The sequence below is a fragment of the Canis lupus genome, chromosome 8 (genome assembly GCF_011100685.1).
Source record: "Canis lupus familiaris isolate Mischka breed German Shepherd chromosome 8, alternate assembly UU_Cfam_GSD_1.0, whole genome shotgun sequence".
Taxonomy (NCBI): Eukaryota; Metazoa; Chordata; class Mammalia; order Carnivora; family Canidae; genus Canis; species Canis lupus.
The window spans coordinates 26,984,266-27,009,436 of record NC_049229.1 but is presented as its reverse complement, the minus strand read 5'-3'; the positions used below and the strand labels follow the sequence as shown (position 1 = coordinate 27,009,436).

The window sequence follows — 25,171 nt, the reverse complement described above, 5'->3', positions numbered from 1 at the left end:
CCAGGGTCAATTTAGCTGGTGGGGCTAAATCCCCTGCCCTGGGCTGTTCTAAATGATTTTTTCCTGAAGCTGCCTCCTGAGAAGTAGAAAATATGAAAGTAGCCAGCACTTCTCCCTAGTGAGCCTCAACCTAGCTGAAGGCTACCATCCTGGTCAAAATGCATGGATTCTAGGTTATGTGGACACCTTACATTGCTATTTATAGCAAGTGAAGGTTAGCACTTTCCTGAAAGCAGGTTTTAGGATTCAGGAGCAAGAGAGACCTCATAAAGGCCCTGGTGAAGAAAATCAGATACAGCACATACCACTCACCGTTCCTGGAGAGTCCCTGAAGCTCTGGTCAGCCACATGTACTGATGTTGGGGAGGATGCAGAAACCTGTGTAGAATTCTCAGAACAGAATTGGAACACATTCTAGCTTGCAAGTACTTCTGACCGTCTGTCATCGTGATATTCATGGGTGTACCCGTTTATAGTAGTATGTGAAGCTGGTGATAAAAGAATGGCGATCTCAGAGCCATTAATTGCTGAAAACCAGATAGATAGTAAAACAAATAATTCAGAAATTGTCTCTCCCCCAAATTTTCCAGAGTAATACTCATGGGAAAACACTGTCACTGATCTCCCACCCTGTAAGTCCTTTGGAGGGAGAAGTAGGCCAAGCCCAAGAAGAACCTCTGTCCTCTCTCCAAATTCTAGAAAGTCAAGAATACCCCAGGGTTTTAGCTGCAAGCTGAAGAGGGTCTCCCAGATTCCAGCAGTATCCAACATTCTTCTCCAGAGAGGAAAACGCTTGGAAGAAGGAGTATTAGGAACCCTCAACAGGATTTTGACCCAAATGTTGTTTTTATGTAATCTTTAATTAGGTTGTTGATTTGTTTTTTGCCAAGAGAATTGTTATTTAATAAGAAAATCATGTGAAGAGTCATAAACTTTCTTCTAACATTAGCCTGTTAAACAATGTCAGCTGTGGTTTGGAAACCACAGGTGACTGGAGTCTAAATTATGGAATGGGGGCCACATCCCGTGGGGGTGGATGTAGTTCTAAGAACACTTGTGTGTGGGACAGAGCTGACATCTAGCGACTCTCCCCAGAGGTTAAGCACTGCCTACTCTGTTTATCTTGTCAGGACGAATGTCAAGAGCTGGAAGGGAGGTCTCTTGGCAAGCTCCTCGTTCCCGCCCTTCTCTTCCCTAGCTTATCTCAGCAGACCCAGGGCTTGTCCTGTTTACCAGGCGGACCGTGTTCTGTTCTCACTTAAACAACTGATCTGTGAATTCTGCTTATGCATCAACTTGCAGCTCCTGCAGCCATGATGCAGGCCTCGCCCAGAGTCTTTCACATTTTCCCTTTCATCTAGGGTTACCAGAGTACGTACAAGCACCAGTTAAATCTGAATTTCAGATAAACCATCATAATTTTTTGGTATAAACATGTCACGAAAACTTCATGGGGGTATACTTATACTAAAACCTTACTTGTTTATCGGGCTACCCTACTTTCATTTTTTTCCATTCTTCCTTTTTGGTCCTTTCTGGGCCCTTTAGGAATTTGGGATGATTCGGGCCATAATGAATATGGTACTAGATTAATTTTAGGCTGCAAAATAGCAAAAATAGCCAAAAAACTTTTATCCAAAAGACCAGTAAGAGGTTTTAATGATTTCTCAAATGTCTGTGAAATATTCATGAGTTCATAATCCCGTATATTATAGTTGCTCCTTGATAATCTGTTTTTGTTTTGATTTTTATGAGTAGTGCATACATAGAGATGTGAAGCCAGAAAATATCCTCATCACAAAACATTCAGTGATTAAGCTTTGTGACTTTGGATTTGCCCGACTTTTGAGTAAGTATTGATGTTTCCTTAAGTAATTGTAAAAGACAGAAAGATTCTTTATATGAGAAAGGCTCTAGATGCTATAGAATGCTACTTTTTATATATTTTGGGCTTGAGCTTGCCCTAAATTACAATTTGTAATTACTGAAAATATGTAGATACTTATAGTGTTTTAAAAATGTATGCTATATGTAAATTATACCACAGGAAAGTGGTTATTAAAAAATTATTATTCTCCTGGTTTCTACCTTTTTTTTTTTTTTTTTTTCACTAAGCTAGCACTTCTCAGAAGTACTATTTTAGAAGAGTGGTTTTCAACTTTGGCTGCGGATTAGAATCAACTGGGGAAACTATAAGCTGTAACTATAAAAACTATACTGATACCTCCCCAGACTCTCCCCCAGAATTTCTTGTTTCACTGGGCTGAAAGGGGCCCAAGCATTAGTAATTTAACAAATACTGTATTCCAACTGATTTTGATGTGCAACCAGTATTGAGAAACCGTTGATTTAGAAAAGCCATAAGATGGGACACAAGCTTGATTTCTTAGGTCTTCCCCCCCCCTCAGTTTTGATTCCAGTATTCTGTTGTTCTATTTTCCATGTGCCATCACTGGCCAGCTGGACCCAGTGACTACTACACAGACTACGTGGCTACTAGGTGGTACCGCTCCCCAGAACTATTGGTGGGGGACACACAGTATGGCCCCCCAGTAGATGTTTGGGCAATTGGCTGTGTCTTTGCTGAGCTGCTGTCAGGGGTACCTCTGTGGCCAGGAAAATCAGATGTGGATCAGCTCTATCTGATTCGGAAAACCTTGGGTAAGTAGTGTTTTTGTCATGCCTTTTGGGAAACTGAATAGTTTTACCCATGTCGATATAGGACAGAGCCAAGTTCCCAGTCTCATTCAATGCTATTTACAGTTACGAAGGAGGGGTACTCTAGGAGCCTTACTTAAATAATTTCATTAAAGGTGTCCACATTTGGGGGCACCTTACTGGCTCAGTCTGTAGAACACATGACTCTTGATCTCAGGGTTGTGAATTTGAGCCTGGAGTTGGGCATAGAGATTACTTTTAAAAAGTGTTCACATTTGTTTTAATAAAAAGAATTTTAACGATTGTGAGTTCATACTAATTGTCCAAAAGGACACAAGGTTCTCTCTTCAGTATAGTTTGGATCAAGTTAAACTCTGAATAATAATCATAGCAACAATAAAAGCTTACATTTCTGTAAGGGCTTAGCAGTTTACAGAATGCAACTGTGTTGTATTTCATTTGTTATGATATAGTAGTTCGTTCTTTGGGGATCCTTCCCACTAGCCTGCCAGGCTACATTGTATCATTCAGATGCCATAGAAGAAGATTCTAAAACCTTCTATGTGTCAGGAAGAAAGGCTGGATCTTCTGGTGTCAACTATTGTCTTTCTATTCTTGCCATATGATGGGGAAGGGAAGAGGAGGAGAAGAGAGACTTGGAGAGGGATCGATGAAAAGATGTATATATAAGCAGTGACTGCTCCCTTCAAAAGTCAGGGAGTTTAGGGACCCCTAAGTGGTTCAGTTGGTTAAGCATCTGTCTTTGGATCAGGTCATGATCCCCGGGTCCTGGAGTGAGCCCCACATTGGGCCCCCTGCTCAGTGGGGAGTCTGCTTCTCCCTTTCCCTCTGCCCCTCCCCCTCCCCTTGCTCATGTGCTTGCCGTCCTATTCTCTCTCTCTCTTTCTCTCTCTCTCTCTCTCTCAAAAAAAAAAAAAGCCTAAAAAAAGGGAGTTAAGTTACTACTCCCCAGTTTAAAGCAAACTTCCTCCTCTAAGCTCTTGCAGCACCTGCCCTCACCCTGTCTTGTCTTGTGCTTTTATCTCCCAAAGATCCTGTCAGCTACCTGAGGATGAGCTAATGTCTTACTTTCTATACATCCTCCACCAGTGTCTGCACACAGTAAGCTGTAAGTCTTTGCTGACAGGTTTTTTGAGTGACCTGTAAGGCACCTTGGAGCACTTCCAGGTGCAATCAGCATTCCTTTGCTGTTTCCGTCAATGATTTTAGGGCACCTTCTTCATGTCCCCGCTTCCAGCACTCCGGTAGAAGAAAGTTGTGTGTGTGTGTGTGTGTGTGTGTGTGTGTGTGTGTGTTTAAGATTTTATTTATTTATTCATGAGAGACAGAAAGAGAGAGGTAGAAACTTAGGTAGAGGGATAAGCAGGCTCCCTGCAGGGAGCCCTATGTGGGACTCCATCCCAGGACTCTGGGATCACGCCCTGAACCAAAGGCAGATGCTCAACCACTAAGCCACCAAGGTGTCCCTGATGGAAGAAAGTTATTAAGGTACAAGCAGTGTAAAAAAATTAAAAAAAAAAAAAAGGTACAAGCAGTGTGCTCATGATGAAGCTCACTGAGATCAGGAGCAAGGCAGGAGAGAGTATATTTTGGCCGCTTGTACAAAATAGAGCAAGACAGCAGCTTTTAGATTTCAGTAAAAGATATAGTTCCAAAACCAATCAGTAAAATTAGGCAATTTGATATCCTGGGATAGGAACTCCAGTCCAGTCACAGCATTTCCAGGGCTCTGGTTGGGAGGTTTTGGTTGTTCACTTTGTTTTGGCAAGAGAGCCTGGGTGTGCCTTATTCTCTGAACAAAATTGCTCTTCACGTGTAATACCTCTAGAATTTTACACAAGGGTGATTTTAGCTGATTTGGCTGAAAGGTGAGCCTCACATAACCCCCCAGAATATAGGAATCCCTATTTTGTTTCATTGAATCAAATTGTAACTAGTTTCTAAGCAGATAAAATGGGATTTCCAAGTGATTACTATCTGATGAAACAAGAAAAGGTGGTTCCAATTTGGAAATGTATTCCTTCTAGCTAGATCTTCCATGACTGACTGAGTGACCTACCTACCTTCCTTCCTTCCTTCCTTCCCTCTCTCTTTCCTTCCTTCCTACCCTCCTTCCCTCTATCCCTCCATTCCTCCTCCTTCTCTCCTTTCATCCCTCTTCCTTCCTTCCTCTCTTCTTCTTTACCCCACTTCTTTCCTCATCTATTGATAGGCACCATTCTAAGTGCTAGGCCAAAACACTTTCATATCGATCCATCCAAATTCAATTAATATGATTTTGCTTTGTAGTTGTTGCATTTTCGCTATTTTTTTAAACAGGCATTTTTTTTATTTGTGTGTGTGTATATGTGCCTCTGAGCCATTTGGAATCCTCAAATACCCTGTGAGCCCCTGAAGGGCAAGAAGCTCTTGCCTCCAGTGTCCATGCATGCTGCCTCCTGTCCACCTGACACAGTGCTCAGTCCCCTGAGGTCTGAGCACATGCTGTGGGGGGCTGCCTCAGTGCCTCCGTCTGCCTGGAAGGGCAGACTACAGCCTTAATTGGTTGTAGATACAGAAACAGCACCGATGGAGGGGAACCATAGGTCTGCACTTGCTAACTGATCTCACTTTACCCACCTCTTTCTTCTTGTCCGAAGGAGATCTCATTCCTAGGCACCAACAAGTATTTAGCATGAATCAGTACTTCAGTGGGGTGAAAATTCCAGACCCTGAAGATATGGTGAGTGACCCACTTGGAAAAGAGCTCTACCTGTTGGGGCCAAGGTTACCAGGGTGTGTAAGTGGTGACCATTCTCATTACCTGGGGAGTTGCAGGGCTAGCTAGGCTTTGGTAGTTATTCACTGGCCTGAGCCCTGTGGCCCACTCTGCCTTGGAAGGTCAGTCTCAGAGTGAGAAAGAATGGTGGGGCAAATTGGCTCCAAAGACCATTGCCTCCAGTGAGAATTTAGAAGTTGCTGATAGCAGAGGCACCTGGGTGGCTCAGTGGTTGAGCATGTCTGCCTTTGGCTCAGGTCATGATCCCGGGGTCCTGGAATCAAGCCCTGCATCTGCATGTCTGCCTCTCTCTCTCTGTGTCTCTCATGAATTAATAAATTTAAAAAAAAGAAGAAGAAGAAATTGCTGATAGCAGAGGCTAGCCAGCATGTGGGACAGAAATGCAGAAATGCAGACCTTCTTGCTCTAACCTCCTTTGTTCTTCATCATTTCCAGCAGTTGAAGCAAGGTAGCTCACACAATGACTTATCCAGGAAAATCCAGCATTGCCCAAGTGCCCCACTCCACTGTGCTCTTACTGCCCAGACCATGACAGGAAACAGTGATGAACTTTCATGGCCAGCCTCATTTGGGTACCTGTCCTCTATGAGACACATTATGTCTTTATGAGAAAACACTCAATTTTTTTAAAACTAAAAAATTTAAAATGTGCATTCTCTTAACCCACTTTCGAGAATTTATTGCAGTGAAACCATTAGGAGCATAAATATGTGGTATTCTTCAATAGAAATTATTTCCTTTAGTGTTCCATCAGCAGGGGATTCATTAAGTAAGTTATGGTATATTCTTACTATAGAAATACCACATAGCCAGTACAAAGAATTAGATTTATTTGTATTCATCTGAAAAAAAGTTCCCAATGTATGGTTAAGTTTTAAAAAAAGGCTATAAAACAGTATATATAATTTGACAACATATTAACAAATGTTTGATAAATACACAATTCATGTATACATATATTTACATATATAAATAAAAAAATAACATGGCAACTTCTGGAAAATCATGCAAAGCTTTTAACATTTGTGAAACAAATGGTTGCCAGGATATAGACCAAAATATTAACACTGGGTATCTCTTTGTGGTGGTGTGTTTTCTTTCTTTCCTTATGTTTTTAAAATATTTTTTGAATGTCTTCGAATGAGGCTGTATTATAATCAAAAATATTTCAGAACATAATTAAGATTTGTGAAGTCATGAGTTTCTACTGTCTAAGGAGGGTACTTTTGAATTGAAACTAAGCCTCCGATTGCTCAATTTCCAGATGGAAGTTCTGTCCAGTTCCATTCAAGCTCTCTGTTCGCTCAGCCTCTTGGCTTGTCCCACAGTTGGAGGCTCTCACCCTCCCCACTGCCTCCTTCCCCTACACCACTAGGAATAGGAAAAGTGGGTCATGCTGGGAGTATGCTGGGCCAGAGAGGCAGGAATGACACCTGGCATATGGGAGGTGACCCAGCTGGCTCCCTTGTGACCTGGACATTCCCATTTCCACACTAAATATCCCTTAGTGATTTCCTGTTCTCTCGTCTACCAGTGAAGACTCAGAAACAACCCAGGCTTCATCCATGTAAAAAGCTTCCCAAGGTTTCCCAGAGGTTGTCCTGCAGGGGATTTCCTGTTGACAGAAACACAGGAAGAAGCAGTGCGGGGGCTGCCCGCGTTGAACATCTGTGCCTGAGGCCCTCTGCTGGTCGCTCACCCTGCTAGAGGGAGGCCTGCTGGCTTCTGGCACCGGGAAACCGGCTAAGCAGGCAGGATGGCCTCATATCACAGCCAACCAGCCGGCCTCATCCCAGGCCTTGTTGCTGAGACAGCAGAGCGCAGTGTCAGCAGTGTCATGTCAATCCCCCAGCAGTGCTCAGATTTAACACAGAAATAGCAAGAGAAATATGTAAGATAAGGGGGTGGGGGTTGGAGGAGAAGGCTACTCTCAAGGTTCTCATACAAATCTGCTGTAGGATTTTTTTTCCTGGTGGTCTTAGGGAGCTCTAAAACAGAGGCTCTTAGCTCTTACCCTCATCAGTGATTAGTAAGTGCACCCTCAGAATTTGGTTGTTGGGGGCTGGTTCCCTGTGCAGAATAACTCTGTGCATAGCACCCAGAGTCGTATTTCATTAGATGAGCCTGGCCAGTTACTCTGGCCAGGACTCACAACTGCCATCTTTTTATGCATACAGTGCACTCCAGCTGCCCTCCTTAATTAGCCTCCGTTAGTGACATATCTCTTTAACTGGCCTGTCCATCCGCCTGACATTGAGCATTCCTCCTGCTTTATAGTGCTTGTGATTCCTGATTGTCTCCAGCATGTGACTGGAGCAAAATAGCCTTATATGGCCAAAGGGAGATTGACAAATGTCTGCCCTGGAGACTCTTTTAAAAACAGTAGGATGAACAGGGAAACAGCAGGCTCTTGTGGGAGGAGGAAATAGTGTTTATTCCAGAAAAACCTAGAAGCATCTGTTCACCTAAGTAGGGAAAAAAATCTATTTTGAAGCTTCCTTTATGTAACTGTCAATAAATGCAAAAATTAGGAGCTCTTTTAAATGCCAATATAAATACCAAAAATTATTCTGAGGAAAGGCAAGTTACATAAATGGAGGCAGAATAAAGGAAATAACAGTTGCTACACAAAGTGAATTTCCTTCTTTCATTAATGTTCTATCATAATTTGCTACCTGCGTCAGTTCTCCGGGAAGTGAAGGGAGCGGTGAGGAGGAACATTAGAAGAGAAATTTGGAGGTGGAGAGAGGAGCTTGTGAAACAGGCATAGGAGGTTGTTTCAGCTGGGAGGTAGGTGGGCAGAGGGTGGAGGAGGCAAGAAAGGTGGTGCCAGGAAGATGCTTTTCTCACTCAGAAGACATTCAGTCTGAGGTCACCTTATCTTTAAACACATACTGTAAATAAAACCCCTTTTCTTTTCTTCTTTTTAAAACAGGAACCACTTGAATTAAAATTTCCAAACATCTCTTATCCTGCCCTCGGGCTCTTGAAGGTAAAATCATAGCTTCTAACAGACCAGGAAGCACACAGTAGCTGGTGTCACTGGGGAGTCTGAATGATTTATGTCAGTTTCCACGAATGGAAAAGTGTTCCTTTTAGAATTCTCCTTCTCCTTTGAAAAGTGGACTTTCAATTTTTGTTCACATTCAGTTATAAGGAAAACATCTGTAGGCGTTTTCCACTTTAAATAAACCCAACGCTCTGTATTTGAAGTCTAAGTTTGCAGAAAATAGAAATTTCAGAGGATAGTACTTGCTTTATTTACCAAGGGATCCTTTTCTTCAAAAACTGTTGGGCCATAGGATCCATTTAAATAGCCAACCCCCCTAGTATATTTGAAGTTGGTTTTGATTTTAAAACTGCGATTTTCAGATATATATAGCTCTTATGTAAAGTCGAGTACCAAGTAAAACACGTGCAAGTTACAATCCATGCTCCATCCGTTTCAAACTGTATATTTACCAATGCCTTTATAATTTTAAAAATTGAGACAGTTCCTTGGGGTATGTAATTGTGAGATTTAATCTATCCAAGTATGAGCCCTACGGCCTACTTAATGACAAAGCAAATGGTTAAGAATGATGTAATATAAAGGCATGTATATTATGCCTCTCATTCCACGCATGCATATATATCCTGTAATGCATAGGTTATTTCTGGAAGAATATACCAGAGAAAAAGGAGTAGCTGAATCTAGAAGGGGGAACGGGAAGAACTAGAGTGGTGAGGAGGCTTTGCTGTGTTCTGTATGAATTTTATTTTTACCACATGTAGGTATTATTTTTTAAAATAAAAACCCTAATTAAAAAAAAAAAAAACCAACAACCCTAATTTTTACAAAGTATGTACAAGGGACCAAACTGGTTAAGTGGATTATTCCAGTTGGATACTGAGACAAGCTCAAAAATCATCTCCTACTCCCTCAGGGCAGAGCACCAACTGCCTCCACAACAGAACTGCCTCCTGGGGAAAAGGATTTTTTGTTACCATTTCTAGAAACTATTTACTTATTGTGTGGTTACCCATTTAGGAATATTTGTGGGAGGAACTGAAATCATAATTGGTGTGTTTTTCCTACTTTTCCCCCTTCCTGTTCCCACCTGAAGGGTTTGATCTGTCAAAGAAGAAAAACGATCTGAATAAGTTAATACAATTTTAAAGAAGTAAGAATGGGGACTTCTCTGTCCTTTCAGGGCTGTCTCCACATGAATCCTGCTGAGAGGCTGACCTGTGAACAGCTGTTGCAGCACCCCTATTTTGACAGCATGAGAGAAACGGGGGATTCGGCCAAAGAACTTGACAGACCCACAAGGAAGACCCTACGACAGAGCCGAAAGCACCTGCCTGGGGTAAAAGTGGGGCACTGCTTTACAGAAGCCCCCGGGCTGCAGTTTCGAGTGGTCTCACGCCGGCCACCTGGTGCAGTCTGCACCTCTCCTTGAGGTGGCGGCGGCGGCTTGCAGCTCCAGCACCCTCGTCCCAGCACGAGGACAAAGGGCGCCAGACGCACCTGCCTCCGAGGCCCGTGTCGCTCGGTCCCGAAGGCGCCCCTGCCCTGCGGCTCGGAGCCGCTCAGAGCGGCCGGGGCGCGTGAGCACAGGTCTCAGGCAGGTCCACGGGCGTGAGTCCCGCTGAGCGTGCTCTTTGTACTTTGGAGAACGAAATCCGATTTGTCCCCGGCAGCTCGCTGTCATCACGTTACTTTCAGTGTTGACTCACCTCCTAGGGTCATCCCCAAATGGCACCGTTTCGCCCCCAGTCTTCTAATGGTCAGCCTTGGCCAGGCAGGTGCGGCGAGCAGTGCTCTCGGTGATATCAGCAGAACAGCCTATCTTACAGGAGAGCGTCCACGCTGCCCACGGCAGCCCGTGGAGAGACGGGACTGGTATGAAGTCCGCAAAATAGCCTTACATTCGGTGTCCTGTTGTAAGCCCATAGCTGTAGTAATTGAGAATGGACTGAGAGGAGTTGGCTACTCCTGGTCCCTTCTGGATCTGCTTAGGTAGCCCTTCCTCTATAAATGATTTTTCCCTTGGCAGCCCCCCCATGCAGCGTGCTGAATGGCATCTGGGGGATATGTATGTGAAGTTTGGAGGAAAGAAGAGGATGGACAATCCGACGGATCAGGGGCAGCATGAACTGTGGGGTCCTAAGATAGACAGACCTGAGTTACAAAATTAAGAAAGCTTTGTTTTATTCTCTGTCGTGTATGACCCAGGTAGCAATACAGGCCAGAATAGACAATGGCCCCCAAGCCCAGAGTTACCACTTAGCTTGCTGTTCCTTTGTGTTCAAGAGTAAAGGGTCTTGGTGGGAATATTTCTACTTGAAAGAAGGGAAACCCACTAGTTGATGTCTTGCATATAGGACTGGAAGGATACAACTGTTTGAAATGCTAAAAAATAACTGCTTTTCAGATACCTAAGGCCATATAGTATAATTATATTTCTTTTTATGTTCTCCTTACTTTCATTTGACACTGACAATAAATTCAAACATTTTCTGGGAGCATGGAGGGAACAGTTTTGCCTTTTTAACTAAAGGGAAAGGGGGCAAATTAAAGTGCTCCAGGCATCAGTTTTCTTTGCTTCTCAGACCAAGCATTGCTTTAAATGATCCCTCAGGTCCCAGCAGGCTCTTACCTCCTGTAGATCTAGGTCTTTTTTCCAATAATGTTCATGTCAATTTTTCCTTCTTTTTCATATTCTCTAAATTTTCTAGAATGTGCATGTCTTGCTTAATATAAAACAAATTTTTAAGGGACACCTGGGTGGCTAAGTGGTTAAGCATCTGCTTTCAGTTCAGGGCATGATCCCAGGGTCCTGGGGTCAGTCCCACATTGGGCTCTCCACGGGGAGCCTGCTTCTCCCTCTGCCTATGTCTCTGCCTCTCTCTGTCTCCCATGAACAAATAAATACAATCTTTTAACAAGATAAATCTTTAAAAGGAAAAAGAGAACAAATGTAAACATTTTGTCCTCCCTTAGGTCCTGGATTCTGTACAGAAAAAGTATTTTTGTGCTGAAAAACGGACTTATTTACCTCTTTTGTGAGATGTTCTCAATAACGAAAAGAGTGCTTGGCATTGAACCTAATCCTGTGTTTTGTAATTGCAGTTGCAGTGCCTACCTCAGCTAACTAGCAGTGGCTTCCTTCCAGCTCTGGATAATAAGAAGTACTACTGGAATATGAAGAAACTTAACTACCATTTTCCAAACATTTAAGGAGCTTGGATATGGAAGATGAAAAAGGAATTCATCAGTAATTTGAAGAAAACAAAACATGTACATTTGCTTGAAAACACTCACAATGTTAATGAATTACAAAACACCCTTATGTATTTTTCTTGTAGCGCTTCTGCCTTGAGTCCTATCCCCTGCCTTTTCAGACTGTCATCATATTCAAGAAGAGTTTTAGTTCCTGAAATCAAAATGCTTAAAATTCTATTTTCTGCTTGCTCTCTTAATTTTTATAGTTTAAAACATTTTTGGAATATTTAAGAGTTGTTCAAAATACTTAAAATCATGGATTGTCATAACAAAATCTATTTGCTTATGTTTTTAATGTTTGTAGGCATTTTTACATATGCTTTTATCTTTACCTTGTAGTAAAGGATGCATCTTCGTCATTTTTGCAGGCAAGATGGGTTTACATAACCCATCTACAGGTGACCCAATTCCCCCTGCAAACCATGGTGTGAAGCCTGCCTGGCAGCTGACCAAGGCAGTCAGTGGGTAGAACAAGATCTACAGACTTAATGGGAACTGAGACTATCAGCCTGAAAGTAATTAGTTCTTCATTCTCTCCAGCTCAGTCGCCGACTTGAGAGACAGATCTAGAGGCAGGACTATAGTGTTCTGGGTTCTGGAAGAAATTGCTTATGAGTTTTTACTTGGATCATGAAAGATGTTAGGTTGTAAACTGATATTTTCCCTGAAATACACCTTTGTACTATATGTATGTATAGTATACATACCTACATACGTGTGTACACATATTTATACTATGCTAAGAACTGATAACAAGTAGTCCAAAATTCCTAGTTTTGTATCGTGGTACTTAAAATGATGACATATAATTAACTTTTACTCTACCGCTCCTATTTCAAAAGCTTTTCACCCTCGTCCCTTGAACACAAGGGCAACATGAAGCTCACGTCTGTTTCTTGAAAGCTCATTGCCAGTTTTGGTTGATGTGCTACTGCTGTTCCCTTACTGGTTCCCAGCTGTGGTTTTGGGAGTGTATTTTACTTTATCTTCAAAACATTGCCTCTGTGCTCTTACTAGTTTACTGCTACAGTAACTTCCTTCATGACAGCATTTGACTTTATTCAGTTACTGCTGAGTTAACTCATCAAACTTGGGCATCTGCTCAATCATTTTGGCTACTCCAGCCAGTTTAATATCCTAAGGCTTCTGATGTATGTAGCTTCTTGCAAAGAGCTGACAATGGGTTAAAGACTAGTCCTAGCATCATCTAATTCTTCTTATGGGGCTTGGATTCAAATGACAAGGAAGGCCATCCCACTTCTGTGACTAGTTTACATTTTCTCTTTTCCTTTTTAACCCAAACAACGCACTTGACGAGGCAGATGACTGTAACTGCCTAATTCATTCAGTAGTTCTATAGAAAACCATTCAGAATACAAAAGTAGTTCCAGACTAAATTGTAGTGAATCAGTTGCCTCACCACACAAAAATCAAACAAATTGGAGATGGAAGCGTTCATTTTTTTCTAATGAGTTGTATTAAATGTGTACTAATGCTTGATTTAACTGTAGCTGTAACCTTTCGTTCAGCATGGAATCACCACTGTTTCACAGGACACTGGTCTATAGCCTAGGCCTTTTTTTTTTTTTTTAATTTTCTGTTTTCTGCCTTTATAGTTGACAGTGGCAATTTTATTTGTAGATGGTATATCATTTATGGTATGTGCTATTTACATAAGCCTCTCTTCTAAACACAACTGAAATTCATTTTTCTATCCGAAGGCTGCATCATACAGTGTTTATTTTAAAATTATTTCCTGTCAAGTCAAGAGCTGAATGTTCAAACCAAACATACAGAAATCTACAAGTTAACAGTAAAAGAACCAGAGCCATTTCAAGCAGGTAAAAATAAAGATCTGTTTTTATCTGTTTATGATATTCTTCGTCATTGCTTTCTAGATATAAATTGAATTTTGTGCTTATACTTCTTTTTGATGTCCCTGAGCTCATAGGAAGCAGTATCCAAAATATGGGGAATAAAAATTAGTTTCTAATTAAGATTCTCTATTCAATGCAATATTTTAATTTAAGCAAAACATAAGTGTAACTGTGTTGGTCTTCATGATCATTTCCTCTGTTCTACTGCAGTCAGCAAAACTATTAGAATTCAGTCAAGTCTTCATGTCTAGTTTTAATAAAACCTCAGAGTAAGCTTACAAAATAGACAAATTAGGCAGAGAGTATTCATTCAGAGAAAGGTGCATGTTATAAAGAACACAGGAATGAGGGTCATGAGAAATGCATGCAAATCCTGGGAAGCATTATGAATACTTCAACTACCAACCGCCTTTCATAATTCACTCCACCAATGAATCTGAAATTTAGCTTTCAGTTTTTCATAACTGTACATGTATAGTAACATTCTTCAATAATTTTAAAAGGTAACAGTAATATAAATTTCTGATAAAGAATATCTGTTTTGTGCACTTATTTTTTTAAAAGATTTTATTATTTGAGAGATAGAGACGGGGAGAGAGAGAGAGAACAAGCAGTGTGTGGGACAGAGAGAGAAGCAGACTCCTGCTGAGCAGGGAGCCCCATGCAAGGCTCGATCCCAGGACCTTGGGATCATGACCCGAGCAGAAGGCAGATGCTTCTACCTACTGAGCCACCCAGATGCCCATTTATGGCACATTTATGTTGCACATTTAAATCACATTAAAGAACTCTATGTCAGTATCTACATCAAGAGTTATCTATATAGATATGTATATAAAATGAGGAATATATTAGAATTAAACTGCTACCTGGTTTCCATTTTCTCTTAAAATGACTTAATGTGCATAAGTTTTTTTTCTTCCAACCTAGTACCTTCAGTGAGTCATGTCTGAATATTTATTTTCTACATGATGGACTCTGCTTCTGGAATGTCATGATATGACATCCTTACGGTCTGTGGATGATTACAAAATAGTTATTGCTGTTTAGAACCAACAATTTCAAATGATACTTTATATTGAAATAAGACACTTATTGAATATTATTATTTTACTTCAAGTCTAATTTTAGTTCCAAAGAAGGCAGTGCTGTCTTAAAGATTTGGATAAGGTTTTCTTTTTCTCTTACTCCAGGAAGATCACTTAACAACAAATACTTGAGGTTTCTGCAAAAAGAAAAGGAAAAAAATGTGACCTCATTTTGGCCTTTACTCTTAAAGCATTAAAAATAAACCCTAGTTAATGGCTTTTAGAAAAAATTACACACAGAATGCATTTATATCACACTGTACTTTCAAAATGACTCTTAGAACAGCCATTTTAAGAGTGCTACTTTAAATGAAATTCATGCTAGGAACCAAGCCAGACCTTGGGAAGTTTAATCGTTCTGAATTACATCAATAATTCTAGCTGAATCTTTCCAAATACTGTATATGTATTATGGCATAGAAATCCTTTGCATGAGAAATACAAAAAATGAATCTTACTCTAGAAAGGAAAAAAAATTAGGGAAGTTCTTAAAGTTACTAAAAGATAACACCTCAAAGCCTCAACTAATGTAAGAGATAATCTACCACTTTTGGTTCTAATGTTTAAAATTTCTCTGCTAAAAAGAAATAAGCTTAAAAGTAAAAGGTGAGGGGAATTCCTGGCTGGCTTATTTGTAAGAGCATGCGACTCTTGATCTTGGGGTTGTGGCTTTGAGCTCCACAATGGGTACAGAAATTAATAAAAAAACAAAAACAAAAACTTAAAATTTCTCAAACTTCCTGTGATACTGAGGTTACTGTCAGAATATGGGGAAAAATGCTTTAAAACATTGAGAGGAAGCATATAGCAAATGGCTGGCTCAGTTGATAAGAGCATGCAATGCTTGATCTCAGGGTTGTGAGTTCGAGCCCCACATTGGGGTAGAGTTTACTTTAAAAATTTTTGTTTTGTGCTCACTTCAGCAGCACATATACTAAAAAAAATTGTTTTAATTTAAATTCTAATTATTCATTTTGACCTATATGGTTAAGTTTCCATTTTAGCACTGACCACTTACCTTAAGTGATATAAAGCCATGATGCCTTTGTCTGTGATATTCCCACATGAAATTATTTCCATTTCCAATATGCTTTTTTGTAAATTTTCAAGTTTACCAAGTCTCTCCAAACAGTTATCCTCAATATAATGACACTTGCATAGTCTTATTTTTTCAACATGCTGTAGGCCCTCTGGGAGATAAAAGGTACATTTTAAGAATCTGCTCTACTATTAAAATAACTAGTTTGGCCAGGACTCTTCTGGTTTTAGACGGAAAATCCTATGTTCCGGAAAACCTTTTAGTCCCTTGTAAGACTTGGATGATTAGTGACCCTATTAACCATACAAGGTATTCACTATACAGGTTGTACTGATGGACAGGACCATTCTGTAATCAGATGCCCATGTATTAGAGGGAAAAAAGCCATACAAGCAGAAGCTGTATGGGTATAATAATTCTTACACTATTGAGGGTTTCTCAGATGACAGAAATTTGACAAAAATAGTTTGGTAAACATGGCCTTGAATTTTAAACCAATAAACACAAAATAAAGGCATGTAGAGACAAGCTTAATGAAGGAGAAGAGCGAAGAAAGTGTTTGTAACCTCTATATAAGTTTTAAAAGTCACACACAGGAAAAAAGACTGGATTGTACTGGAAAGGGCAAAAAGGACACACTTATGACTCTAACAGTGAATCCACTGTAACAAAATGTCACTGCAAATCACCTACATTTCCCAGAAGCAATGACAGGGTAGTTACCCAAGTGATCAAATCCAAAGCTCATGATACAAGAGTCCGTGGCATCAATCGCCTGAATCTTGTATTTGTCCAGAGGTCCTGTGGGGAGGTTGTTGTAGTCCTTCTGCCACCGCTCCTGGCCGTGGTAGCGCACCATGGCGCCGCAGCGCAGCAGCCACTCAGATGCTGCCCGGTCGGGTCCCACATCCCGAATGCGTTCGTGATCCACTCTGTTGGCAGGACAACAAAAGCAGTCAGTTTTTAGTGTGATCACTAGCTGATTAACTCTAGTCATCAACATAAATAAGGCACTTCAATAACTTTTCCTTTCAAATGACTAAGGAGGGAGATAAGTATATTAGTGAGAGCCATGGGGAAAAAAACAACATATGCTGGCTCTTCCTGCTACCTTGTTTTTGTTTCCAAATGAACTCTTGTCAAGGCCTATTATTTTTACATGAGCTATCAGGCAGATGTGAGTCTTCATTGATTCATATGTAGCACCGTGCTTGACATCAGGAGGTACTCAGGAACTACGTAGTGAGTGAATGACCACACTTGGTTATTGTTTTTATTAATGATAAAATATAAAAGGGAATAATTTGAGTCCATGTTCAAATTAATCTCATTAAGTGATATTTATTAATTTCTACATATGCTGTTTTCTCTAGTTAGTGGTGTTAATGTTACATTAAGCAACAAGGAGATTAGTTCCATTAGTTTCAAAATGGTGTTTCGAAGCATGCCACCTGCTTTTTGAAAAACTTGAGTCCCCTTGGTAGTATTCAAAAGGCTAATTAAGAAGCCAGAGAATATTCTAAAATCACATTCGGTAAGCTTTTCTGGTTACAAAAAATAATATATTTTCATTTTAGACAGCTTGAAAGGCATCAAAATGACAAATAAGAAAAATCACTGAAATCCTGCAACCTGGTCAATTAATACTTTGTAATCTATTTTTCTGGTCTTTATTCAATGTTTCTATGTATGTTTGGTTTTTAAACAAATTAGGATCATATCTCACACACTGTACAAAAAAGCATTTGAAATACAAGAAATAACCAATTAGCTACTGGGAACTCATCTAGCTGTAATAATCCCCATGTTTCTTCACTTTAGCTGGAGTAACTTACTTATTAAACACTGCATTCAACCAGCCCCAGAAGTTTCTGCAGTCACATGACCATGGGAGTTTCTTTAAGCCACACAACTGCTGGGAAATTTTTCCAAACAGCATCATTTGATCTAGACACACAAAATAGTATTCATATTAGATCATCAGCTGGCAATCAGAGTCCCATACATACAGTAAACTTACTTTACAACCTCAAAGTCAATGCTCTTGTGCCAGCAAAGCTGGTGAGTCATTTGCCACTCAGAGTTATTGAGCAAGACACTCCTGTTTTTTTTTTTTTTTCCTACAGAAAAGAGGGGCTGGATTGGACGGTCCCTAAGGTTCCTTCCAGCCTAATGTTAAGTTTCACTCTTCAACCCTCAACTGGAGTCAGCCTGCAGTGTTGCCACCAGATGGCCATGCAGGCAGTGAACCTACACATTTGCTGAAACCAGCTCTACTCCCAGTCTACATTTCCAACATCAAAATGACAAACTGAAATCACCTAGGGAGAAATGTGTTGAGGTTAAGACGCTTATATCCAGGAAGGGAGAGGAGACATGAAAAAAGAATTTTCTTTTTTTTAAGATTTATTTTATTTATTCATGATTTTATATATATATATATATATATATAGAGAGAGAGAGAGAGAGAGAGAGAGAGAGGGAAGCAGAGACACAGGCAGAGGGAGAAGCAGGCTCCATGCAGGGAGCCTGACGCGGGACTGGATCCCAGGACTCCAGGATCGCACTCCAGGCCAAAGGCAAGCGCGAAACCACTGAGCCACCCAGGGATCCCCGAAAACAGAATTTTCTATGCCAAGGCTGCACATAGTATCACCAGAATAGTGCAAACAAAGAATTGTGCAAGGGAAGCTAGGAAGGACTGGGCAAGTAGCTTCACCTCACTGACCCCTGGTTTTCTCACTTGTAAAATAAGATGATTTGCTCAGATGATTTCCAGCTGTAAAAATTTATAACCATGAGTTGAGAAAGTGATTTCTAAACTGAGTCTTAATCTGATTTATTTCAGTTCAAGTTTCTCTAGTAGTGTGCTAAGTCAGGGGAAAACAAAGATAAATGAAATGTGGTTTCTGCCTTTGAGTCGCTGAAAATTTAGTGCTGGGTGAAGTGAGCTAAAACAAGTTACCAGGTAGTTAAAATAAATGATAGAACCTGAAAAATCCCTCAAAGAATTAAAATAAGAACAGACCATGATTTCAATAGGCAAAATGCCAGAAGGTACATCAGGTGATTAGATGAGGCAGAAATGTTCAAGGCACTTTGTAGTTCAGTTTGGTTAGTACATGGGGATCCTGAGAAAAGGAGGCAGACAATTTACACAGTCACCTCAGGAAGGATCTTGCCTGATCAGCAAGGGAGTCTGGACTGTTCTGCAGGTAGTTGTGAGTCACTGAGGTTTTAGCAAAGAGCACTGGCACTGTTAGAGCTATGCTTCAGCAACATTATCAAGATTGAGGGTCAACAGAACAGAACAGAAAGACAGCTAATAAGGGTTTCAACTACATGTGGCCATGGGAAAGGACCAAGTAGGGGAAAGAGTGAGAATGACAATACAGGGTGGATTCCACATGGCTCACTGAAATGTTGGGGCAAGGGCTAGAATAGCTAGTATCATCATGACATTAAGTTTTGGTCTCAGGTCACCAGTTGGATGGTGATGCCATTAATACAAATCAGTGTCAGGAGGGCAAATTGTAGTTTCCCCCACCTCTATCCCCAGTTTTTCATATTCTCAATATGAAGGGTTAGCAGAACTTCTAAGTGGAGATAATCAACAAATCATTTGAATCAGAAGCACAAAGTGGGAGAACTGGAATGAACTTAGACCTCCTAGACCATTTAGGGATGAGGAAACTGAAGCCCTGATATCAAGTAACTTGCTGACACTCTAAATCCCTTCTGGAACAAGGTGGGGTATTAATAAATGCATACATTTAAAAGGACTTCCTCAATGTTTCATAGCTAATTGGTGGCAGCATTGAAACTTGAACCTAGTTCTTCTTCCCACCAGTCCATGGCTTTTTCCTCAGTCCTGGATGGTACTAGAACTGGGGAATAAAGAGACAAGAAAGAGGTCTGAGTGGGAACCACCTTAGAACCGAGGAGTGATCGAAGATGTTGAGGTTCTAGAACAGTGAGAGATGAAGTCTGAGGACAGAAGCTGGAACCATCTTCCCTCTTCATCTCTTTTCCACCATCATCTGCCTTCATTCCCAAAACCTCCCCGCTATCACTCTCTTGTTCTCAGCCCTTCCTAGCTTTTTGTTAAATCTCTCTCCACCTATGCCCACCTCTGATAACTCCACTGGCTGCCAATCTCATTTATCTGAGCTTTCCAGCATCCAATTAGGCTGTTCTATTTACTTCCCCACGCACACACCCCATTCCCATCCCGTGGAATTTCAAGAGCTTATTCAAATGCCATCTCCATCCATCCATTCACTCACTCAATAAATATTTATTGAATGTCTGCTATACTTAGTGCCAGAGATACAATGGTAAGATTAAAAAAACAACAGAGGAGAAAGACAAAGTTCCTTGTCCTCATAGAATGTAGTCTAGTATGATAGACAACATATAAACAAATAAATAGCATGCAATATGTCTTAATAGAGGTATGAACAAATTCTGTGAAAGCCTAGAGGAGGAAGTGAAGAGGCTTCACCCTGGAGGTGTCTTTTGAGATGAGGCTTAAAGGATAATTAAGGGTTTCAAGTTAGGCAGAAAAAAAAGTATGCAGAGCAAAAAGGAGAGCAAGGATCACATCTTACTCATTTTCATTTTTCATAGCACCTAGCACATTTCCATCCCCCTAATGAAAAAATTTAATAAATATTTGCCAATTAGTAGTCTTCAGTGGTTGATATATTTCCATAGAGAAAGGCAAAATCAGAGAGACTGTTATTAACCGGGTAAATTAGTGGTCTGTGAAAATCGAGTACTTGATTCACTTTTGTTTACCTCATATATCAGCTTAAAGGAAAGGCTAACCTTATTCCCACTATGGTCTCTAAAAGTATTAGATGTTATATTTTAAATAATTTAAGAAAATTTTTCCTTGGCAACAAAGGAAAAAAATTAATTGGTAGGTTTTTACATTCTCAAATGTGCCTGTGCTAATTGATTTTAGAAATTTCAGATGAATTTAAGCAGCAACCTCTGGGAATGGTTTCTATAAGGAAAGAGGAGACCTCTAGTGGTGAGTTGGTGAATTTAGCTCTAATGATTAAAAAAAAAAAGTTAACAGCAAGTTAAGAAAAATAACCACTAAATTATTTTTTCAATAAATAATCCAGAAATTAAAATCATTATTATTTTTAAAATTTATTTTTAAAATATTTTATTTATTTATTCATGAGAGACACAGAGAAAGAGAGAGAGGCAGAGACACAGGCAGAGGGAGAAGCAGGCTCCATGCAGGGAGCCTGATGTGGGACTCGATCCTGGGACTCCAGGATCAGGCCCTGGGCCAAAGGCGGCACTAAACCGCTGAGCCTCCAGGGCCGCCCCTAAAATCATTTTAAAAAGCTCCTTCATTACTATCAGAACCTGGCTTGGAGCACATTTCTAAAAATTACAATTTTGCTTGTTACTTAGAGGAGGCCAGACTTCTAAGGTTTAATTCAAAATAGTATATACACAAAATGTCTCTGAGTAGGTTTGGTTGAGAGTTCCCCTATTTGCATAAAAAGAGTAAGTTTTTTTTTTTTTGTTTTGTTTAAGTGGAAGTTCTGTTTTTACTTATCAGGGCTATTCAAAGTGATGGCTAAATGGGTCAAAAGACTGAACTAAAGAACTAGTTTTTGGGGATGCCTGTGTGGCTCAGGGTTTGACTTTCTGTCATTGGCTCAGGGCATGATCCTGGAGTCCCGAATCCAAGTCCCACATCAGGCTCCCTGCATGAAGCCTGCTTCTCCCTCTGCCTATGTCTCTGCCTCTGTCTTTCATGAATAAATAAAATCTTTTAAAAAAGGGGGGGGGGACTAGTTTTTGAGGGTAAATAAAATTTGGAGGGGTGGGGTGTTATTGGAATTGGGAAAGTCTTTCCCCAAATTATAGCCCCACCTCACTGCAGATTACTCAATATTGATGCCAATTCTTATTCCTGAGGTATGTAAAGTCTAGTGAAATAGAACTAAAGAATTCATTAGGAATTGAGGAATTGGAAACAAAGTTCCCCAAAGTCATTCCTAGGCCAGCATCACAGGGGGCTCATTGAAGTAACACCTTATGGGTTCTGACACAGATGGAAAATGAACATGACTATTCAGCTGAGGGTAGGGACATGAATACAGATGTCATACTAAAGACATCATGGGGTGTATGAATGTAAGGTGAGCTTTTGATTTGAAATCACTTAATTGAAACAAATTAATGTACAGTCAAACCTAGGCGAGGGGATAACAGAAAAAAAAATTTATACAAAGAGCAGGTGTATTGTTTTTTCACCTTGCTAAACTAAGCAGCATGTACTCAAAATCATATGGTAAACAAGTCACTACTTTCGGTTCAAGTGACCCATGAAAGTCTGACCACAGACCACAGAAATGTATAATTCTGTATTTAACCTAATAACAAATCCACCACATCTTGTGCAAACTAAAAAAATAACCATCTCCACTACCTACCTATCAGAATGGTTAAATAAAAAATAGTAACAACACCAATTGCTGGTGATAAGGAGACACTAGATTACTCAAACATTGCTGGTAGGACATATAAAGGCACAGCCACTTTGTAAAAACAGTCTGGCAATTTTTTACAAAGCTGAACATGTGCTTATCCTATATGACCCAGCAACTGGACTCTCGGGCATTAATTCCACGTAAATAAAAACAGGTTCACACAAGAAGCAGTATACTGATGTTCATAGCAGCTTTATTTCAAATAGCTTAAAACTAGAACTCAGTTGTCATTCGAAGGGTGAACGGTTAAACCTATTGTGGTATATTCATACCTTGAAATACTATACTCAGCAATAAGGAATAAACCCTTGAGACTTGCAACAATCTGGATGGATTTCAAGGGATTATGCTGAGTGAAAAAAAAAAAGCTAATCCAAAAATTTACATACTTTGTAATTCGGTTTATAGAACATGCTCAAAATGGCAACATTTTAGAAAGGGAGATAGACTGGGGAGGGGTGCCTTGCAGGAATGAAGTGTATTTATAGAAGGGCACCAGGAGGAATCCCTGTGGTGATGGGTGTTGTAGCTTGACTGTGGTGGCAACACGACAATCTACATATGTGATAAAAACTATGTAGAATCAGGGACACCTGGGTGGCTCAGTGGTTGAAGGCCTGTCTTTGGCTCAGGGTGTGATCCTGGGGTTCCAGGATGGAGTCCCATGTCAGGCTCCCTGTGAGGAGCCTGCTTCTCCCTCTGCCTGTGTCTCTGCCTCCCATGGATAAATTTTTAAAAATCCTTAAAAAAAAAAAAAAAAAACCTACATAGAACCAAATACACAAATGTAAAACTGGGGAAATGTGTATAAGATCAATGGAATGTGTCAATGTCAATTTCCTAGTTATCATACTACACTACAATTTTGCAAGATGTTATCATTGGAGGAGAATGGGTAAAGGATATCCAGGATCTCTATTGTTCCTTATAGCTGTGCAGGACTCTACAGTGATCTCAAAACAAAAAAAAATGAATTTAACAAACAACCGTCTCTTTTTTTATTTGTAATGGGGAAAGCAGGTAACATTCTACCTTGTGTTCATAAATAAAGTATTCAACTGTCTAGAAAGTAAAATTATTTAAACATAATAAGAGTAGTCATTTATCCAGTATAGTTTACCCTTAAACACAGGGATTAAAACGCCCCCTACTCCAGGGGTTGAAAATCTGCATATAACTTCTGACTCTCAAATTTAACTACTCACAGCTTCCCATTTGATTAGAAGCCTAATAACATAGTTAACACATAGTTTGCATGTTATATGTATCATATACTGTATTATTATAATAAAGTAAACTAGAGAGGGACACCTGGGTGGCTCAGTGGTTGAGCCTCTGCCTTTGGCTCAGGTGATCCTGGAGTTCTGGGATGGAGTCCCTCATCGGGCTCCCCGCAGAAAGCCTGATTCTCCCTCTGCCTATGCCTCTGTCTCTCTCTGTATGTATCTCTCACGAAGGGATGGATAAAATTTTAAAAAACAAAACAAAACAAAACAAAACAAAAAAACGAGAAAAAATGTTAAGAAAATCACAAGGAAAATACATTTGTATTACTGTATGGGACTTATTGAAAAATATCTCTTTTAAGTGTTCAAATCCTTGGTCTTCAAAGTCAACTGTACTTCACTGTGCTAAACACCTATGAGCCTTATCTCCTGCAATCCACACAACAGCCCTATAAGCGGGACATTATTACTCCTAGTTCACAGAGGAGGAACTAAGGCAAAGAGGTGAAATGAGATTCACAAGCAACCAGACCACGGGCTGGAACCAAATTCAAAGTCCTTCCAGCAATAAAGTTTTTAACATTCTATTTTTGTTCTGTTCAGCTGTTTTTTTTTTTTTAATTTTTAAATTTTATGTATTTATTTGACCGACAGAGCACAACCAGGGGGAGCTACAGACAGAGGGAGAGGGGGAAGGAAAAGCAGGGCCCCGCTGAGCGGGGAGCCCCCATGTGGGGCTGGATCCCAGGACCCCGGGATCATGACCTGAGCCAACGGCAGACGCTTGAACGACTGAGTCACCCAGGTGCCCCTGTGTTCAGCTGTTCTGATCCTAAAAATCAAAAACTGCCACTAAGCACAGAGTACAGGTGTTCAACTGCCACGGTGACGGTGAATCACACAGCTTTAGGGTCAGGAGGTCGTCTAGGGATTACGTAGCCCACGTCTCTCGCCTTACGGATAGGACCACCGGGTGAAGGGCGCGGTCCAGGGAGGCGCGTCCGCAGCCCCGCACAGCATATTTAAAACCCCGTCTCCACCCAGCGTTTAAGATAAGGAAACAGACAGTTACACGACGGCGAAGACCGCGCGTCTGGTTCTCCTAGACGCTCGCTGTTTACAGCACCAAGAAATGACCCCGCCAGGAGCGGCTCAAAAACAAGTCCGGGAGGCTGCAGGCTGCCCGGCGTGGCCGTCCCGCCCCCGAGCTAGGGAGGGACAGGCCCCGCCCCTGGTGGGCCTCCGCCCGCGGCCCGCGGCCCGCAGCCGGCCTCCAGCTAGCGGGGGGTGGGGGGGGCCTAGGGGGGCCTGGCGGGGAGGCCGCCGGGCCCGTCACCCCAGTCACGCCCAGACCTTCTCCCCAAATCCCGAGGACGCTGGGCGGCGAGGACCGAGGACGCGCGAGTCGACGGACCAGCTTTCCCGCCAGCCCAACAGCGGGAGAGGGAAAGCGCAGAGCGGAGCGCAGCCACCCGCCCGCCGCCGCCTCGCTCAGGGCCCAGCTCCGCTACTCACAGCGCAGGAGGAGGCGAGCGCGCCCCGCGTCCTCGGCGCCGCCGGCCTGCCCTTCGCCCTCCGCCGCGCGCGCTCATTGGCCACTGGCGCCGCTCCCACGTGGGGCGAAGGTGCGCGCTCGATTGGCCCTTGAGTGGGAGGCGGGGCCAGGCGGCGCCGGGAGCTCTGCCGCGTCC

General features: G+C 41.3%; 2 protein-coding genes across 2 annotated transcripts in view; one reads left to right on the top strand and one right to left on the bottom strand.

The window, feature by feature from the left end:
* CDKL1 (cyclin dependent kinase like 1) overlaps positions 1-13,601 on the top strand; it is a 56,449-nt gene extending 42,848 nt beyond the window's left edge. Inside the window, exons 5-10 of the mRNA XM_038544667.1 lie at positions 1,759-1,849; positions 2,461-2,661; positions 5,319-5,401; positions 8,394-8,450; positions 9,652-9,807; positions 11,574-13,601. Of these exons, the coding sequence (XP_038400595.1) occupies positions 1,759-1,849; positions 2,461-2,661; positions 5,319-5,401; positions 8,394-8,450; positions 9,652-9,807; positions 11,574-11,681 (696 nt within the window). The 3' untranslated portion in view covers positions 11,682-13,601. The remainder of the gene's footprint in view (positions 1-1,758; positions 1,850-2,460; positions 2,662-5,318; positions 5,402-8,393; positions 8,451-9,651; positions 9,808-11,573) is intronic.
* A 1,097-nt stretch (positions 13,602-14,698) lies between these two features.
* On the bottom strand, positions 14,699-25,108 carry DMAC2L (distal membrane arm assembly complex 2 like). The gene is made up of 5 exons (XM_038544668.1): positions 24,996-25,108; positions 17,566-17,677; positions 16,454-16,662; positions 15,710-15,881; positions 14,699-14,828 (listed from the first exon to the last, which is right to left on the bottom strand). The coding sequence occupies exons 2-5, from the start codon at positions 17,670-17,672 to the stop codon at positions 14,714-14,716; spliced, it is 603 nt and encodes a 200-aa protein (XP_038400596.1). The 5' UTR covers positions 17,673-17,677; positions 24,996-25,108; the 3' UTR covers positions 14,699-14,713.
* Between the last annotated feature and the right edge of the window lie 63 nt (positions 25,109-25,171).